Source organism: Phalacrocorax carbo, chromosome 9 (genome assembly GCF_963921805.1).
Source record: "Phalacrocorax carbo chromosome 9, bPhaCar2.1, whole genome shotgun sequence".
Classification (NCBI taxonomy): Eukaryota; Metazoa; Chordata; class Aves; order Suliformes; family Phalacrocoracidae; genus Phalacrocorax; species Phalacrocorax carbo.
In genome coordinates this window covers 20,944,117-20,965,035 of record NC_087521.1, presented here as the reverse complement: position 1 = coordinate 20,965,035, position 20,919 = coordinate 20,944,117, and the positions used below count along the sequence as shown (strand labels likewise).

The window sequence follows — 20,919 nt, the reverse complement described above, 5'->3', positions numbered from 1 at the left end:
TGAAATTGCAACAAGAGAAGTATGTTATACATCATTTCATGGACAAGGAATAAAAATAGAAACATCAGCAACAGCAACACACAGAGGTCAAGAATGCAAAGCTGATGTTACTCCAGTGCCCTGACATGAGAGGGGTCAACACTAGCTAAGCCCAAACTGATACTGGAATGCAAGAGCCTAATTCAAAGCCAGAAGTCAGCAGGAATCTTTCAGTGCTTACCTCTGTAAAATTACTAGCATAAAATCTGGAAGAACTGAAGAAAAGAATACTAATCTATGAAAAAGGGTTCTAGAACTACTGCAGTGGCGTAGTAAGTTATGAAAAAAGAAAACCAAAACCAAACCCCACACAAACAAACAAAGAAAAACCCCAAAAAGTATCTGTGGATTCCAAAACGTGACCTCTAAGAAAAAAAATAAAACTCAAAAAGGAAGGAAAAATCCATAGGGAGAAAGGAAGCAAGAATAGATGTGCCATCAGTGTGATGTCCGCAAAGCTGGAAGGGGTTTATACCACTAAGAATGTTCCCCCCAGATTGTCACAGCATACTGGCGTATCCAAAGATTCAGTGGTTTGGAGGTTTTAAATGAAAAAAATACATGTGTAAGCAAAAAGATTGTACAAAGGACCTTACCTGATCTCCTCCGATAGCAATCAGCTCTCCCGAGGGTTCAGAAGTGGCTTTAGTATCAGAACTTAAAACAGGCAACAGGAATTCGGCAAAGTGCAGCAAATGTGACAGGGCAGGGACACAGTTTACAGTAAATGCTGTCTTTTATTACTTAGTTCATCAAAACATTTCAGTTTTCTCTGCAAGATCTGAGCCAGAGCAGTGATACAGTCACTTGCCTACTGCAACATTTCCATAGGAGTCAGCGTGACAGGCTTCATGCGCCAGACTGATGCCTACTGTGTTCAAGTCACATGAAAACTGAACTGTATTCTTAAGACCAGGAGTGACAAATTGCTTGTAGTCATCTTTTCATTACGCAGCTTTGAGCGCCACACAAGAAAACAAGACATTTCTTAGGGAAAGAAGGTGACCTTGTATTATTGTGTATTGAGAATTCATAATTATAGAATGCCACGGTCTAACGACAGAACTGTTACAGCAGGTTTCATTTGGTATTATGGTGTTTACAATAAATATTTGATGAGGTTTGTTTATTAGTTTATTTGGTGTTTAGAAACAAGAAATCTTTGATGTTTTGATAGATTTTGTAGATAAATAGCTTTAAGTACCCAAGTATAAGATCTGATTAAGTCACGTAGTAATGAGACAGGTATAAGAAAATGCAGTTAAAATGTATAAATTTCAAGTGCAAAGAGAAACACCATTATTTCTAAAGAGTTTGAACCTTCTTTCTCAAAACCATCTCCTTCTCTGATAAAGCTAAAATACAAGCCTTTAAATAGGCAGTGCCACTATTCAGCTGGTAGAGAAGATACATCTGTTGCACTAGAAGTACAAAGCTAAGAAGAATGCATAATATTTTATTTTTAAACTTATTTACAGAGAGATATTGCACCAATCCATTGTCCTTTTTTCAGTTTAACATGTTAAGGAAAAGCCTACAATTTACAAAGTTAAAAACAGAAGTGCAAAAGCAGACTGAAAGAAACCAGAAAGAATAAAGTTTATTTCAATTGCTAAGTACAGTTTATTACCTGACCATAGCCCACATCCAGTATGATCTAAAAGAGCTTGTATCATATATGTCTGTAATTTCAGAAATCCTTGCATTTCTAAGTAGGTGCCACCCTTATCTTTTACACTAACCAACAGAAGGTCTACGTAAAACGTAAAGGCCAGCCATAGCTTAACTTAATAGCTGTATTTCTGTAGGAAAGTGACACTCCTTTAGGTAAACTGAAAAAGCTACATAGTATTATACACGTATTTGAAAAGTAGTGATAAAACAGGCTTGATGGTTTTCATTCTTCCTAAAAACCACGAGGAAAAGTTTGCTGATACTGGAGGACTGATTATTCTAAAGACCCTGGCAGTCCAAATTACATTAGCACAGCATGTGGTCTTGTCTCAGTCTATCTGCCACTGGGACTGTCATGATGCATTTCTGGGGTGTAGGTAAGTAGAACAATCATGACCCAGAGGTGAAGCAATGCCTGGGAAAAGAAAAGAAAGAACTAACTTATCAGCACTGACAATCATCGTTCACAGCAGCAGTAAGTATGAGAGCTCTCAGTGAGAGCTAATAAAACCTAGTTTTGTAGAAAAGTTTTGATTAAATATTTTTCATATTATTCAGATACTCCTAAAAAAAGAATTCTTATTTGCATGATGAAATGTAGAGTCAGATTCTGAAGAAGCCATTTGCAGAAAACTAAAGATTTTACACAAACAGCAAAACTAAAGCAGCCTGGTTTCCTACAGATTTATGTCCTCTGGCTTAGTTTCCCTCCAATCCCCAGTAACTGCAGCTGTTCTCTCTGACATCCAGCCCCCAGCAAGTACCTTATGTGATCCGCCTACAGTGACTGGTAAGCCACCACGCCTGTGCCAATTCGCTGATACCATACTAAACCGTGTAAAACAGCTGAGTTGTGCTTTCCTTACCACAGGCACTGATCTGAGGCATTTTTATTAACATTTAAGGAATGCTAATTCTTATTCAAATTTGGCTGAAACTATCCAATTAGAATAGAAGCTGCTGGGGGTGCAATGAGGGAGATAACTGACAGAGTACCTAAACCATATTTCCTTTAAAACAACAAATCAAGTTATAATTGTCATAATTAAGGTTCAAGCTGAAAAATGGTAACTGCCCCTGACTGCCCAGCACATAGCTCCTCTGCAACCATCATTGAGTTTCACTTCAGACAGCAGCTTAGGTGGTAGCAGTCTTCAGTGCTCTGGTACAAAGCATTTTATTGATAAGTCTAAGCCACGAACAGGAAGAGAGACATTAGGAATTAAACAGTCCTGTTCCTTCCAGTACCTAACAGGCTGGGAGAAGCAATTGGAGGGGGAAGCTGTCGTTTCCTTTATTCATGTGTGTCTGTCTGCTTTATATCCCAAAATAGCGACAGCTGTTCTCAGAAACTCTGTTCAGAAGAACCATTATGCCTTCTCAAGCACCATTTTTTTTTCATTTCAAAGACTCAAAGGCTCAACTAGTGGAGTATTTCCAAGCAGGATAGACTGCACACCGACCTTACCAGAGCTCACACAAACTGACAGACTTCTGCCCTCCAGTGGAAAACAGAGGAATTTAATTTTTATCAGTTCCAAGTCTGACAATCTCACCTGGTATGGATGAGCAACTTTTTACTATTTAAGTCTAGCAAGAAAAACTTTTCCTGCTGCTTTTGCAGCTACTAGAGAAGTGTGATTATTAGTCACTGAACAAAAGGTGAAACACCAAATATTAAAAAAGCTGCAACAGATGTAATTTTCCTAAATGCAGTGCACACAGGTGTGGTAGGTTAACTGTGGCAACAGGTCACTATGAGTCTGTATTTCAGTACTAAAACTCTACTTTTACAGACTTTTAAATGGTAGTTACGTAAATGTCTTTAAGATTGCTAGGAAAAACTGAAAACTGCCAAGCAACGTGACTCCAAAACACTGTTATGTAAGTACTATTTAGTCTGCTTTACAAAAAAATACACTGAGTTGTTGAAGTTAATTATATAGCCTTTTGAACATCAAACATCTTGCAATTTAAGAAGTATTATATCAACTGGCTATAGAAATCTTGCACTAAACTCCTTACTCTCTAAAGAAAGTTTACTCACCATGTAAATGATTACAAAGACTCTTGCTATGGGGTACCGCCTTAGAAAGATTCCCAGCCGAATGCTACACAACAGAAAAACAAAACATTCAAGTTAGCACTAAGCAATAAAATCCTGCTCCTCTCATTCCAGTCGCCACAAACTCATAAACATCAGCTGATGTGACACACATGGCTTTGTTTCTGACTTGAGTTTTACTTCATGTATTCAAGACATCAGATGGAGTGAGAAAATTCAGAATTCAGACCATAAAACATATTCTAAGTTTCTCTGTTATATGCTAGGGTCAGAGTTTGTGAAAGAGCTAAGACTCAAAACTTGTACAGGTATTTTAAAACTCACAAATATGCTAGATATATGTCAAATTTTGTTCTCGAGAGCCGTCATGAATCTTTCAAAAAATTTAAGCAACTAAAACCCTGGATTTCTTTGAACAAAATGATAGATCACTGCCATGCTTATGTTTGATCAGATGAAAAAGAGACAGGTTTGCCAAGTTTACTGCTACAGTGCTACAAAGCATGCTGCATTAGATGTGTGCTCAGTGACATCTGTTAAAAAAACCCCATGCACGTACTGAAGCAAGTATGATACTGCCAAATGAAGTTTAGTATTAAAACATCACATATAACAGCTCCCAATCACTGAAATCCTGATATTCGTCACAAGGAAATTAAAGTACCATGGAAGCATAAAGGATTTTTCTATCGAGGTATCTTGCTTTTAAAGCATTAAGAAGTATTTCCTGATTTTGTTTTCTATTGGTATTTGATTCAAGTTTCGGAGCAGGCCTTTATTGTGAATATTGACAATTAATCTAACTGCTCAGAAAAGGAATCAAAGCAAGTCTTTTGCTGGATCCAGAATGATTTTTGTTTACTAATTCCTCAAACAGACTATCTTTCAAGGTAAACAGCTGCCCTGGGTCAGAACCAGAATCTTGTCTTCATCAGGACACCTAAACAGGAGTAAAATAATACATATGATGCTCCCCCACAAATACACTTAGTGTTTATCACAGATACAGTCAAAGCCTCTGAAAGTAAAAGAGGTCAAAGATGGAAATGAAAAACATAGGGTTTTTTGTACATAGTTTAGTGATTCTCTTGTTTCAACATCTACAAGAGCCTTGTTTAAATAATTTACTAGAATTTGCAAAAGCCCAAGGATATTAATATCATAGGAAAGCACAAGTGAGCTTTTTACAGAGAAGCAATTCAAAACAGAAGGTGTGCCACTTGAAAACTGTAAAAGGATTCCACCAATTACAAGATGTATTCCCTTACCTAAACTGATCTATGCTACTGGCAGCTTTGCGAACTCTCCCATACATTCCTGCCATGCTAGTATCCACGTCACCGAACAGGACAGGAACATTACGCATACGAGCACCTATTTGAAGGGAGAAAAAGCAAAAAATCTCATTAGTCTAAAAGCAGCTAGGTTGTTGTTTAAGTAAAACAAATCCATAGCAAGTAACAAAGGTACATAAAATAATATAAAAATAGTGAATAATCTGATTTGTTAGTGCCATTTTGCTGGCGGCAGAGGAATGTGTTTTGAGGGCAGGATTCTTGATAAACTTACAAGCCAGTCTAATGTTTCTTCGATTTTGTTTTAGTTCGCTAGATGGACATCTTGATATTCAATTTATCATGTAATAAGAATTCTATTAGGTGTGTAAAATGATGGGTTTGATACTGTCACAGTCTCTCCATTTGCTTTTAATTCTCATACAGTAAAACTTCAATACCATTTCTGACACTAACTTCTATTTTCCAAAAATTTCTACTTTATTTACATTTTCACTATGCATCAACTTTTTTTAAAAAAAAAAGATTCTCAGATATTACCTTTGTGCAACTACACCTAAGCTTAATGAAGTTACTTAAAAAACAAGCCAAAATACAATGTATTTAAAATTTGCATGTTCTCCTGCCTTATTTCTTTAAAAGTCTTTCATAAGCAGAGAAACAAAAGTCCAGATTGTCATTTTACACCTCTTAGTAATTGTCCATTGCTTTTAAAGTTACTTACCATATGTACAAAATTACAAACTTTGACTCTGAAAAGTAACATCTCAAAACCATGGATCAACTGCTAAGGTTCTCCTAGAGATACAGAATGATCGCTACATAGTACACGCAAACCAACCTCAGCAGAAGCACCATATTTTAAGCTGCTTTTCAAGAAAAACAGAAAGCAAGGAGGAAATTGATTTCAGCCAGAACTCTGATCAACTCTCAAAAGGAAGTATCCCGTTCTTGCTCACCTACCAAACCCTTTTTAGAAAGGAAGGCTTACATCCTGCTTCTGACATTCAGTTTAAACACTAAAATACAGATTCATTTGCACCTGTGACAGGATTTGTAAATATGATTGTTCCAATAGTGCCATAGTATTGAGAATTAAAGATGAAATTGGCTTTATTAAGTTTACTTAAAGTCCTTTACACACAAAAAGGAGCATCTACTTAACTACTTTTTACTATGCTGGCTGCTATTGACAAGGTCTCTGGCACAAGCTGCGTATTTTCAGCATTTGTTTTTTTCCTTATGAACTCAGACTTTCAGGGAAAGGCATTAAAAAATATAAAAGCCCAAACTGCAGGAAGGACAGAGTTTTAAGTATTGTATTTCCTTATTTACCTTCAGCACCATCCATGCCTGCCATATTAATGGAAGGTCCATTAGTACTAGTGCCTTGGATAGCCTTCAGCTGTTGCTCAAGTCGTTCCAGTTGATAGACAAGTGAGTTTTTCTCTGTGCTCAGGCTCTCTAACATGGTTTGCTTCTGAATTAGTGTTTCTGTCAGCTGATGAAGACGGTTTTCTAATTCTGTCTGACTACTACTACTTAGAGCCTTGTTTGTGAGCTGAAAAACAAAGCAAAGACAAAAATCAGAATAAGTTCAAAGTCTGACCAACTGACCTATTACAAAACACTAAAAAATCCAAGTCCTCCAAGAACCAAGTTACTGTACCTCATTTTTATGGGATAACCCTTTCAAAATGATCACTAAAGAGAACAATAAAGAAGAAACTTAATTTTGACAATTGCTAAAACAAGATTTTACATGGAAAAAGAAACTCTATGTAAAAACGTATTCCTATGTTTTCCACCTCTAATCATATGAACATTTCTGTATAATCATAAGTATGATCACAAAAATCAGTGCTATGTCTCAGAGCTGTTTAAATGGTAGGCAAGACAATAGCAAGATAATCCAGTCTGGCTATTATACTTGCAACTTCACAAAACGAGTACGTAAAATGTTTTCAAGTGAGGAAGGAAAAACTCAGTACAAACTGGAAGAATCTGATGCCATTCTACAGGAAAGCTTGAATGAAAATGGTGAAAATGCAGGATACGTTGCAGAAGAATTGAGGAGCACTGAGGCAGAAAACATGATTGTACTATCAAATAGAAACTGCAAGGACAGCAAATCAAGACATGGATCATGTCATTTAATTTGCAGAAAATGTTTAAAGTAAATGGGAATCTCCAGATTAGCCATATGTGCAATAGCTTGTCTATTCGCTACAGCCTTGGACCTCAGCCACTTGTAGCATCGTATACCACAAAGACGTAGCTTCAGTGATGAAAAAACAGAATCAGCAGGAACCAGAGGCAGTGAGATATTGAAAATACAAATTAGATACAATGCACCAGGGCAGGTGCAGGTAGTCCTGAAGCCAATATTACCAGAAAAATCATCCATCAACAGACTAAAGAAATTTGTATCACAACACAAGAGTTTCCAAATCTGATGACACTGTCACTGTACAGCTGACCATAGTTGACTCTAGACTATCAATTTCTCTACATATAGACTACTTTTCATTAAGCTACAAAAATTTACACAAAACGAGGCCTATGCCTTCATGCTGCCCAAGGAGGCTGTGGGGGCTGACAAGTATCAGAAGGTTCCAAAAGGGATTAGATTGATTCAAGGAAAATAGGTCCACAAACATACTGGTGGGACTTAATAGGGACTTAAACACTAAAGTCCCTAATTCAACTGCCGATGCTGAGCAGGTACGAGGGAGTGAAGAAAGCGGCCAGGCTCGTATGCTGGCCCCATTGCCACTGTCCAGGATAGAACAGTGGGCTAGATGGATCACTGAGTCTGTAGGACATTACTTATGTTCTTACGCCCACTTAAAAGGATCTTTGCAGAAATCATGATGACCTAACCAAGCACCAATGACTTTTCCTAGTTTTCAAAAAGAATGTGGATCCAGCAACACCCCATCAGGTCTAGGTGGGACACAGATTGATTTTTTTTTTCTTTCTCCCCTGAAGACAAAAGCACATGCAATTATAAATTAGGTTATTTACTACTTCATGGTTCACTTCTTGTACCCTCTCCACTTAAAACTCTACTCTGTATTGAAAACAAGTACACTGTAACTCATTAGAAGAGAAAATTTATGCTTCTTTTGTACAGTTTTATTGAATTAGTAGCTCTCATCACTGTTCTCATAACTGAGGGTGATAAAGTTATTTTCTATCTGCACACAGTACCTGATTTCTGAGCTTCTGAATTTCTTCCTCTCTGTCTTTTATTCTGCTTTGCAAAGTACTCTTTGTTCGATACAATTCTTCTTCAGCATAATGGAGTTCCTATAGAATGTATCACAATCACAAATAAAAGATTTTATACATATGTATTTTGAAAGACATTCTCTTATCTAGAGTTTCACAGCAGAACACAAGAAGGCAATACACTGTGATCAGATATAAACTAGAATTTAAGCTTAGTTAAGTGTCTGGCTAGGATGGGGGCTGGGAGGGAAGACAGCTGAGTATGAAGACAACCTATAAGACTTAAATTCTTTTGTAGAGACTGACCTAATATAAATATTAAACCAGACTAGTTTACTACGAGTCACACAATTTCATTGGGAGCATGATTTATCTTCCTTATACTCTCACTGTTTATTATATTGCTATCTTGAAACAACATCAATATTGTAACTTAAACAATTAGGAAATACTTTAAGGGGGAATCTGTACTCCTAAAATAAACCCAGCAATCCAAGAAAGTTGTTTAAAAACCCTTGGCATATCTATCTATAATTTTGTATGACACAGATCTTTAAAGTTTAGGATAAATTAACATAACAGATGTTAAAGGGGAAGGAATATTAGTAAGGGACAACTTACTGAACATCAAATCTAGCCCTAGATTTTGTTACTCCCATTATTTAGTGGCTATTTTAACTTCGACTTAAAGATCTGCTGTGATTATCTTTTAAATTAAGACAGTCTTCTAATCACTGTATCTCTTCAGCTGTCAATTGCTACAGAAAACAGATAATCCTATTCTCCCTTGAAACCATCAGATGTACAAGAAATAACTCCTTTACTTATTTCCCGTCTTCAGTCTCAGAAACCTTATGGCAATAATTAAAATAATGCCCAGATACTTAATACAACTAGTCTGTTGTATTAACACACACTATTACTTTAAAAGCACATGTAAATTTCTCATCAAAAGGAATACTTCAGTTTCTGTAATAACCGATAGTGCCTTTTAAAAAAAAATTCACCTCACTTTTTCTATATGTAGTATTGATTTAAAGTGTACCCCTCAGAAGGGCAGGAGTAACAAAATACCATCTACCATCTGCTTTGAGATAATAAACATCAGCTATCCATCAAGAGCAGACCTCGACTTCTGCCTTTTAATTAGTTCAAGCTGCTAGCATCTCATTAAAATGCAATTTCTGGAAGGACAGATAATCCTATAAGATAAATTGTTCCTAGCAGATACAGTGTACTCTCCTGCTTTCCTCATTGTTAATTCTCTTTACACGAGCTTTTTCTTACAGAGAAATTTTTTAATAGGGTACAAAGCATTTGTCTGATTTCTACTGAATAATAAGTTTGTTCACATGAAATATGAGTTTTCCTATTTCTCCCTCTTTTTAGCACAAAACTGCTTAAATCAAGGGGAAGTTTGCTTGTAAAGATGACATAATCTGACAAAATTAATACAATTCTATCAGCAACTTGTCTTACAGAGCAGTTTGGAAGTAACAACATTTAGATTCAGAATTGAGTAATAAGTGGTTTAAAAAACCCCTATGAATTCATACTACAACAACATAGGCTTACTAGGTACATCTTATGTAGTAATTGAGCAATTGAGCTCTTATTGTTTGACTGTTCCCCTGCTGAATAAAATTTAAGATTATGATTAATTTTGTGCACTTCCTAGGGTCATGTTTATTCTTTAATGTATCAGTGAGATCTCTGTTTATCAGGAGTATCCAGAAAGCCCTGTCCATTGCTTGGTACTGGTTGCACTTCACTTGGCCTAGTGATATTCATTAGGTTTTGGTGATATCTTGGGAATACTAGACAAAAAACAAACTAAATACTGTATAAGTTACTCTCATATTAAGCCAAATGCTTTACAGATGACATCACATGGGGCCTAAAATAAGACCAATCCACTTTCAAGAATTCCTTACCTGTTTTTGCCGCTCTAGTTCAGCTTCTGCCTCTTGCTTGGCCATTTTATGTGCTGCTATTTGCTCTTGTAGGTCTTGAAGCTGCTCTCTCACTGACTCAGCTTCACTTACCTGCTGAGTCTCCATATCCTGAAATGAACAGAAATGTTACCATTTCACTGATATTCAAGCAATGTTGCAACCTGTCATAGTTAACAGCAAAAAAAAAAGTTGTATCTGTAATATTGCTTCAAAGAAAAATGAAGGTGAGGGTGTATTGAATAAATGACATTTAGCCATTTTATACAGAGTATTTTTACTAAAATCGTAATAAAATAAATGCATTCTGTGAAAATGAAAAGCTTCCACTTCTTCCATTCTACTATCTAAAGGCTAAAACTGTGTAAACTAGTCTTGCATGCGACGGCTGGCTTGAGTCAATTCTGCCAGCAGACGACTTGGATTACAGCTGCTTCAAGGATTAGTAGCCCTTGCAGAAGGATACAGGTGATCTCTCAGAAATCACCATGCTTGTTTGGAAAGGAATGCTTCCCTCATAGGAGCACACAGTAGTGAGGGAAGAGAGAAGTGGTATCTATAGTATTCCTCCCACATGACCTGAAGTGGTGAGAGAGAACACGGGAAGAAATTGGGTATCAATAAGCACTTGCCTCAGCTTGAGCAAAAGTTGGCTTATTTTAATACTAGGTCAAATAAACACTAGAAGCAACAGCCCTAAAGTATACAAGAAAACTGTCCTTTGTGAATGGTTAATTACAAATACATGTGTACATAACCATAGCTACCTGCAGCTCTGTTCTCATCTGTTGTATTTGCCCCATTAGTTTTTGTATTTCTTCTCTCTGAGAGTCTCGCTCATGTCTCAGTTCTTCTAATTCCATTGTGCTTGCAGTGTTGCTATCCAGGCCTTCAATACCAGAGCCTTCTTTTAAGCTGTTTATCAACTTTTCTTTTGACTGAAACAATAAATCGAAGTATTATTTATTGCAGTATTTAACAAGTGTTCAACTAAAATATGCCAAAATTACTTTGCTCTAGAATTCAAATGTAAACATACAGTAAAAGAACTGCTTTATCTGATCTTTTAGACAAGTTAATAATGACCCTACGTATTTTGGAATGAAAATGCCTCCCCTTACTGATAACTTTTCTGACTTCCTGTATGCCATGAGCCTGTGCTAACTGAGGAAGAGTACAGCTATTTTCTTTAGAAGTGCCTGTAATGTTAAACATGCCATGGATAACAATTTTGGCTTTCCAGCTCCCATAAGAGCAAAGAAAGAGACTAACTAACAAAGACTAAAGACAAAACTGACCCCCTTTCAGTCCATCCTTCCTCCTGTCAACAAAGCCAAATAAGAGACAAATATACCAGTAACTATTCTGGGAAAAAGGATGAACCATTTTATTCAGAGTTAACCTAACGTTAGCTTGACATTGACTTCTGATCTCATGCATTTTGTATTTATCAAGATGATTTAAAACCTGTCCTTGGATATCAGACTAAATTAATTATTCTAAACAGACCCCTTTATCTTCAACTTTTGCTAACTTATAAACAAGACTAAAATTGACCACGTTTGGATTTGGTATCTTTGACAACTGAAGTAGCATAGAACTCTGCACGAAAGACCTGATTTTACCATTGTTTATATAATGCTGATCATGTGCAACCTTTCAGAATATATAAAAATATTTTCTTTGGTTTACACATAGTATCCATTATATGATGTGCTTTAGCCTCAAGCTGAACAGAGCAATATTCTTGACTCCAGAATACTGGGTGTGGAACAAATTGTAGATTGCATCTATTCATCTGTCTGCCTATGACTGGACTCTTGGATGCGGAGCACGCTGACAGGTATCGCACAGTAAGTGCAATGGTTCACTTGGATTTTTCTTTAAGCGCAGGACCTGAACTTACATTCCAATTTCTTAACTCAATCTGTAAACTGAAATTTAGAAAATGCAGACTGGTAGCTGTTCTGTGTATGTATTATTATAGATACACCCCAAAATATATTACAGGCCACACAAAAAAAACCCCACAAATCAGATTATTTGAAGCACAACACCTTAAAAAAGTTAAGTGTACAAATCAAACTTGATTTCTTTACAGGAATGCTTACTTGGAGTATGCGAGTAGCTTTCTGCTTATAGTCTGTCAGTTCCTGTTTTGCAGATTCTAGGTGGTTTTTAGTTACTTTGACTTGCTGCTGAAGCTCATCAGCTCGCCTCTTCTCATCTAAATACTTTCTTTCTGCTACAGTTATCCCTTCTGCCAAGTTCTGACGTTCTGCTTCCATTTTACTTAGACGAGTCGCGAACTCATTCTATTAGCAACAAAGAAACAATACTTTGCGTTTAAACACAGTCTCAACTCTAACCTAGAAAGGAAAAAAGAAAGTTTAAAAGCAACTACACATGATACACCACATCATATCTATCACCTCCAACTTAAAGATGAGGAAAGAAGCCCTGCTTGCTTAAGCAAGTGCTAAATAATATCAGTAAAAATATGCATTTCTTTCCCTCACCAGACAAAGCGAGGGAATAACAATCCTCCTATCATTTATGTTTATCTGGTAAACAAAAAGCAAGCTTTCCCCTCAAGAAATATTATCGAATGCAGTCTGCCATATTTTGATGTACTTTAAAAAACCAGATGCTCTGATAAAGATTTTCAAAGATACTATTATACATAACAAAGGCCAAGCTAAGTGTGGAAAGCAGTTTCTAGCAATGATGTACTCACATCTTTCCCACAGAAGTAATCATCCATATTAATACTCTTAAGATTATATGTTAAAATTGTGTAACAATTTGTTGTGTAACAACATAGCATGGAAAATTGAACTGATTACTGATTTAGTTTTAAAGCACATTTTAACATTGAAGTTAGCATGAAAAAAAACAGTAAAACTCATCAGCATTAATCCTCAAAAACTTTTCCATCACAAAGCTTTCAAAATAGCATAAAAAGTAAACTAGCATCACAAGGATACTTAGTGCAGCAGACAGCACATCCCTCCAAGCACTTAGTACCCTGAACAGGAACTGAAGTTAAGGGCAAGAGAGAGCAGTTTGAATCTCACAGATCTGATCTCAAAAGTAGAGTGTGAAACCCTTCCTTACTCTTCATGTCTAACCTGCATTTGTTTGTAACTTTCTTGCTCTCGCTTGAGTGCGGAGTCTGCATCACGCAGCCTCTCCTGAAGAGTTTGAAGGGCTTGATTTTGCAAACTGCTCCCTTCACTGTGGTCTTGTATTATCCTGAAAGAGCAGTAAACATATTAATTGAAGAAGAAGAAATCTAGTGTGATTTTCAGGTAGAAATACAACTACCTGGTTTTCAGACCAGCTTTGAAAATTTACCCAGGAAATTATTGTATATGGCTGGCTACAGGTGTGAGACCTGGAGTTAATGACTCATGCATCTCCTCCCTGTCCTATATTCTACAGTATCCAATGCCAATTCGTATCCCAGCACTGAGATAAGTCAGAAAAGTCTTCATTTTTGTTGATAAGCAAGTGTATTTTTCAAGACAAAAACATTTTTCTTGCTATCTTCAGCTTCAGGCCTCTGACACAACCATAAATACTTCATACAAAATGGATTTCAATAATTAGGTGACAACTACCCCTATTTAATGCTCATTTGCCCTACTCCCACTGGCAGCTATGTTATAGCGGACTCGGGGCAGACTTTAGCCCTCATATTTCATATCTTGATATGATCCCTTTCCCCATTAGTTTATACATTTTTATTCTTAAAGAGACTAAATTATCTGCCTTGCATTTTCAAACTTATTACTGTTTGCAGAATTATGAAGTATAAAATTATGAAGTACCGTGATTTTTCACTCTGCAATGCTTCCAAAGCTTCTGTCCGAGCACTTAAGAGCTGATCAGCTTCTTGCAACCGTACTTTCAGCACAGCTAACTGTGAATCCTTGGCACCAACAGCTTCTGTCAGATCATCAACTCGAGCTCGAAGTTCTCTAACCATCCTGTCACTCTTTGAATGGTCAACATTCCACTTCTCGACCCTTTCCCGGGATTTGTTCAATTCTACAAAACAAGAAGTCTCTTTGAAGTTTATAAAAGTAGGTATGGCCAGGCCTTGTAAATGATCAGGATGCACACATCACATTTTTTGAAGAAAGAAATTAAATACAACCAAGAAGTAACAAGTGCCATACTGGCTGTCAGAGCACAGCCCATAAAATTTTGCAAGTCATCTCAAAATAGGCATTTCTTTCTGTGTCACACTGTAGATGATAAATTTTACCTGCCCCACCCCTGGCAACGGCCTACTGTCGAATACCCCTGTGCAAGCAAGCCTTTGGAAATCTCTGCATAAAGCACCTAGTTCAACTCAATGTGACAATAAGCTCAACCTAAAAAAAAGTAGAAAAATACACCAGTGTTGAAATAATCCCTCAATACTTACAGCAGCTTCTGTTTTTAATCAAACATCACATATTAAACTTCAAGAGAAATGCAAATTCTCTGACTCGCACAGTTACTTTGAAAAAAATTCGGTCCTTCTGTTGTATGCCTAACAGCAGGAGTTTGCTAAAGGTTTTATCATTTACATGTTTAATCCATATTCACATTTTTTATATTTGTCATTTCACCTGGTTTTGAAAAGCTAGCAAAGACATACAAAAATACTACATTTTATATTTTTACTGTCAGTTTCTAGGCATCAGAGATTATAGCCTACAGCCAGATAGTCAGATTTTGAAGTATTTAAAGGAAGTTACTAATTTTAAAATAAGTACTTTGCAATAGCAATTAAAATGCAGGAAAATTATTTTAATACTGATAACAATTACTAACACTGTTTTAATAAGATATACATTTTGGAACTAACTCGGCTGCACCATTTTAATCAGCATTTGTGTTATCTTTGTGGTTGAACAAGCCTTTTAGTTTCTGCTAACTCATTATTCTGAAACCAAGAATAATTGTGCTTGGTAAGTCATACATGCAAATTTAAGGAGAAAGATTTTATTATAAATATGAAACACTAACACAGAAACAGCGTTGTTTTCTAGTTCACTAGCATTTTAGTAATATGTTATGGTTGAGTTTCCAAACCACAGTACCTTCTTGTGTTTCTTTGGACCTCTGAATTAACGAAGCCATTTCTTGATTTAAAGACTGAACTTCATTCCGCAGCAGCTGATTCTCCAGGCGAAGATTGGATAGCTCATGTGATTTCAAATCATCATTAGCTGAAAGGCTAGGATTAGTTACTGCACTTAGTGATGAATCCTTCACGCTGTCCCCTTGTGCCCCCAGTCCAGAATCTGAACTGTCTGGAGTTTCTGTACAGAGAGATGCAAGTTAGAACTAACACATGTATCTGTAAGTTGCCTTGACATAAACAGCAATTCCATGTTCTGCACCAGTGGTTAAATGCATAATATAAAATAATAACAATAACAACAACAATAAAACCAAAATAGTTTATATTGAAATGGAACATGGAGCTGCTTCTCCCAAGGGACTTGCACAAAATAGGACTATTTTACAGTTTACATGCATCATGCAGTGTTTTTGTTAATCCTGCAAGACAAGACATGGAAGTTACAAAATTTCTTATTACATTAATGTCAAATTTAAGAATTCAAAACATTAATATTTTCTATTACTATGCTGCCCAGAGATGTCTTCCAAAGCTGAGAGAGTAACAGAAGAGATTAAATACACGTAGCAACTAACTAGGGGAATTTTTAGTATAAGCTCATTCTGATACTCCATTAAGATGTTGGTTTTGAGGATGTAAATTTTATATTTATAAAATCTGTCCCAATGACTATACTTAGTCATTTTGATATCAAACCTAAATATGTAACTCAGCCACATAGCTACATGTTTGAATTATCTTTATGTAAAAAAGCATTTTAAGAATAATTTCAGTCAAAACATCATTTAACTGGTAATTCTGTATTAATAATTCTCTCAAAATATATTTTCAAAAGCACTTTTACTAGGAGAAATCAAGTTGCAGCGATTTGAAGCAGAACCATGATCTCTCCTTTCTCTAATGAAAAAAACAGAAGGTAGATATACTCTGCCAAACTGTTAAAAGCTTTCTGCCAATACAAACTATAGTTCTCTAGATCATGGAAATCAAAAGACAGATTTTTGGTTTGGTTTTTTTGAATCTTAGAAGCTCAGTGAGAACAGTAAAGGAGCTCCTGGCAGTATTCTGAACAACAGTCCCTCACAGGGAAGGAGGAACCAACAGCCTTTCCCCATCATGCACAAACCCACACAGAGGGTGCTGGATTAATCCTGTGAAATTGATACAGCCATTGTAACAGCCTTGATTCCAGCATGCAGATAGTTGGAAGCTTTACAGCAGTGTTAAGATAAAACAACATGGTACACAATGAGCAAACAAGCAAGCGATCAAAAAAAAAATTAATTCTGAATTTAGTATGTCCCAAACAAGTAACTGCTGAAAACCCAGGGGGACAGACAGCAACTAATTCTATGTAAGACTGCAGTTTAGCTGTCGCAGTGCTATTTACTTCACTTTGTGATCACCAGCCAGCCTACTCCACCTTCCTTGTTACCATTGCAACACCCCCTATCACCCAGAGCCATGGAGCTGGGGCAGACTATAATTCTGAACACCACCACACCGACCAGCAGCAGCAGTGACAGCAAGATTTCTTCCACATTTTCTCAAACCCATTTCCTATTCAAGCAGTTCTAAGTAGTGTAATTTCCTTCCTTTTGATTCATTTACACCGTTTCCAAATTATCAGACAATTTAACCTCATTCCTTTGTCTGGAAAACTCAGCAGATTAATGAAGCTAATGAAGCAAGAAATTAGCCATTTATAGCACATTAGATTATATCCATACCAATGCACAAAGTATATGTTTTTTGTGTCTATAGCTAATGTATCATAAGCTACTTCAACATATGCTATACAGAACATTTAAATGACACAGATATATCTATACAGTCAACTTTGAAAGCAGCATGCTCAAACTCTATGTTATAATTGTGTGCTGCTTCATTTGGCAGCCCGCAATGCAAACTCTAGTCAAAAATCCTCAGAAGAAAGTTTAACAGGCCATACTAAGCAAAACAAGTATCTTCCTTAAGCACCAATGAGCAAGGCCATATAGCCAGGTCTAACATATTTTAATTATGATTAGTAGTAGTAAACCTTATTGAAAAGTTACAGACACAGAAATACAAAGATATTCACATCTTTGGAAATGATCCCTTTTTACATCTAAAACTTTTCAGTGTCCTTAATGTAGTAAGTAAAAACTGGCATTTACAATGCTTTACACACCCTAAGTACTGAACAAATAATGAAGTATAACTACATTATTAAGAAATAATATAACCATTTGCTTCAATTTTATAGAATAAACAACAGCAAAGTAGTACAGCAACAGCAAGGATTGAGTACAGATTGGATAGTCTGATAGAGAACACAAGCTTCTGTGACACTTCCCAGTCACGTTCTTCTTTGCATTGACTTGAGAAAAGCCCCAGCTTTTGACTGCCTGGCCTGGAGGCTCTTTGAGGCATCTGGATTTAGACTGCAGTAATGAACTACTCCTGGCAAACCTGAAGGCTTCATCTATCTAGCTCTCTTGTGCCTGTAGCTCTACACCAGCCTATCCACATCCAACTTCCCACTCTCAGGACAAGCAAGTTTGACAGCTTACCCGTCTTCCATGGCAGAACAGAGGAAACCTCACATGGCGCACTGGGCAACAGCCAGTGAAAGTGACTCACACTCCTACACAGCAACAACAGGTAAGGGCCCCTGAGTGATCAAACAAATGCAGCAGCGCCTCTGCTTCTAAGGGGGCTGATTCAAGGTTATGTCATAGCTCAGGGAGGTCAAGGTAAGCAGTAGCAATGAGATAGATTGAGAATACAAAAGATTTAGGTGTTAATTACGCAGTTTGTCAAATTAGCATGGTATCTAAGATTATCACAGTGATGAAAAAATGTTAAAGACCCTGCTGTACTCCACATATTTGAAATACTACTACCACCACCACCAAATGTTTCATGAAGTGACAGTAAATTCATTACCTAGCCTTACCCTAGACATACTTGGGTTTTAAATATCTCTAGGTTCAATACTATTTAACTACCATTGCTTTGGCTCCTGATGGAATTATCTTCAGTAGTTTTTGCACTCTGTGTACTGGTAGACACAGAACTAATGCTTGAAGTCCGAGAGTGATTTTGAAGAACAGGTGCCTTGCTCTTCTCTTTTACAGAGTCCATCCTTCCATTAGGCTCTTTCTCTGAACTGTTGAGAAAATCAAATAACAACTCATCATCAGGTTCCGACTTTTTTCTTCTCACAAAATGTGAGGCAGCTTTGGGTGTGGAAACGTTTTCTACTGGAGAAGCAACCTCTGAAGTTGTCCTACGTGCTGGTTTAACATTTGCTGTTCCTGCTAGAATTGTGGCCTTTTGATGTTTAATATTACCAGCTGCTGAGGAGATGTAGGCTGCTTTGGATGATGCCTGATATTTCAGTTCTCCAGTATGCTGGCGCAATTCAGAATACTCATTGGCAGAATCAAAATTCTTATTATCATAAACTGCGCTACTTGTTGTGTCTTTTTTGCTCAGAGCCGATGCAGCTCCTTGATCAACCCTGTTGAGTAGATCCTCTGCCTTTCCAGCGAGATCAGCAAGCCAAGACATGATGGATGTCTGTTGATAAACTCTATAAAATTAAAATTTCAGGATCATATGCTGAAAAAGACAAGAAAACAATTAGAAGTCAGACTGGTGTTGATAAGGCAAGATGTATGGGTTACCTAAACAACTGCTGTGTTAACCTATTAGTGCTGTAATTATTTTAATACTTTTCTCCTACTTGCTTGGTATTTCGCTGTTTTGGTAACTGATGGAAATAAAAAAAATCCACTTCTGAGGAAAACAGACAAAATCAAGGCTTAGCTATCAGACCACCATATCTGTTCCTGGTATCAGCACCCACTACAGAGCCTCCAGCCTGCTAGTTAACCTGCAACACTAACAGAAAATAAAGTCTACTCGCACCTGACAAAACCAAACTCAGTTGGAAAAGAAGTGGTCAGATGTTTGCTACAGGCACAGATAACAACAAAGCCTTAGATGCTTGGTCTGCAGATGCTTGGTCTGCAGATTCCTAATCTGGGCCAGAGAGAGGAACTCCTCCCCAGCAAGTGTCCCTTCTGTGACACCAACAGGGGAGACAGCTGCATGCCTTCACTCGCACCAAGACCTGCGAGACTACACAGGCGACGCGTGCCTCCATCCCAGCTCCCGGGAAGGGCTCCTTCAGCCCAGGGCAGGCTTGTGGAGGGTTCCTCGGCCGAGCGCACCCACAGTGGGAAGGGGGAAGCGCAGAGGGAGGCGAGGCCGGGCGGGAGGGCGATAATGTGCAGGCCAGCCGCTGACCCCCCTCCCCGCCCACTCTTAGACCGGCCGCCTGTCCCCGCCCCCACCCCCCAGCCCGGCCCGGCCCGGCCCCACCCGCCGGCCCTCAGGAGCGGCGGAGGCCTCAGCACAGCCCGGCCTCACCTCCTCCCAGCGCGGGAGACCCCCCGGCCCGAGGAGAGTCGTGGCGGGGCAGGAGGGGAAGGGGGGCCGAGCGGCAACGGTCACTGCGAAGCGCCGGGCCGGGCCCGCCAGCGCAGCCCCATCTTCCGGCAGACGTGGCCGGCTTCCGGGAGGCGGCGCGCAAGCGCAGGAGGAGCGGTGCGGTACGTGAGGCGGTGGTGCGCGACAGGCCCCGCCCCCCCGGCGGGCGGGGCAGCCCCGGGAGCGGGGTAGTGGAGCGATGCCCCGCCCCTCCCTCCCGGTACCGGCCCGTCCGCGTCCTGCGTTTCTGCCGAGTGATGGCAGGAGGAGCTCCGGCCCCACAGTGCCCGGGGCTGCGCCGTGGCTGTTGCACCCAGCCGAGCGTGATCTTGCCTTTCCTGACGCGGGGTTTAAGGGCGGTGGTTTATAAATGGCTGCTTTACCTGACAGAAACTGCCTCGCTGCCTCTGCCCAGAAACGGGGTGACCGGCCCGGGGTGTCCCTGGCCCGCCCCAGGCCCGAAAGCCCTCCTCCTTGTCCCTGTGCCCCAGGCCAGGGCGTCAAACCGTCATACAGGCCCGCTGGGAAAAAACACCTTGGCCTTGATAGTGACAGTTACAGGAATTTTGACCAGAAGAAACTGCATCGGGCACTTAATTTCTGTTCTCCACAACCTGGGGAAGATGTGAAGGGAATGACCTGATCCTCAAGGGTAGCTGCAAGATACCAAGGAAGGTGGGATCCTGCAGATACAAATGCCCTGCCCAACAAATACAAATAACTAAAGGTGTCCTTTTAACCTCCTGAATTCACAAAACTTTTATGAGAAGCTTTGATGTTCAGGCTCACCGTTACCCTGTTGGTACAATCTTTCCCGTACATTTGTCCTGTATGATAATACTAGTATCACCTTGTTTCTGCTGAAAAAAACTTGAAAGGTGCTGTGCAGGCACAGGTAACACTTGGGTTAACAGGTAAATATACTGAGGTTGTCTTAACTTTTTTTTCAGATTAAGTTCACATAAGGTATCATGACTAGTGTTAGAAGATAGTTGAGGTTCAACACAGGGGCTTCCCACATCCTTACGGAGTCCTTTA

The 20,919-nt window shown here is 38.6% G+C and overlaps 1 protein-coding gene across 1 annotated transcript; it reads right to left on the bottom strand.

Annotated features, from left to right (window-relative positions):
• Positions 1 to 1,467: 1,467 nt before the first annotated feature.
• On the bottom strand, positions 1,468 to 19,994 carry GOLGA5 (golgin A5). Its single transcript, XM_064460610.1, has 13 exons — positions 19,822 to 19,994; positions 18,393 to 19,008; positions 15,356 to 15,577; positions 14,093 to 14,312; positions 13,391 to 13,514; positions 12,371 to 12,574; positions 11,027 to 11,197; positions 10,242 to 10,370; positions 8,287 to 8,385; positions 6,409 to 6,634; positions 5,047 to 5,152; positions 3,761 to 3,824; positions 1,468 to 2,128 (listed from the first exon to the last, which is right to left on the bottom strand). Exons 2-13 carry the CDS (start codon positions 18,955 to 18,957, stop codon positions 2,048 to 2,050), a joined length of 2,211 nt encoding a protein of 736 aa, XP_064316680.1. The 5' UTR covers positions 18,958 to 19,008; positions 19,822 to 19,994; the 3' UTR covers positions 1,468 to 2,047.
• Between the last annotated feature and the right edge of the window lie 925 nt (positions 19,995 to 20,919).

Coding starts and splice junctions, on each gene's coding strand:
- GOLGA5 (XM_064460610.1), bottom strand. CDS start 18,957: ATGTCTTGGCTTGCTGATCTCGCTGGAAAGGCAGAGGATCTACTCAAC. Junction 10,371..11,026: donor AGATGAGAACAGAGCTGCAG/GTAGCTATGGTT, acceptor TGTTCATTTCAG/GATATGGAGACTCAGCAGGT. Junction 6,635..8,286: donor TTCAGAAGCTCAGAAATCAG/GTACTGTGTGCA, acceptor TTTGTTTTTCAG/CTCACAAACAAGGCTCTAAG.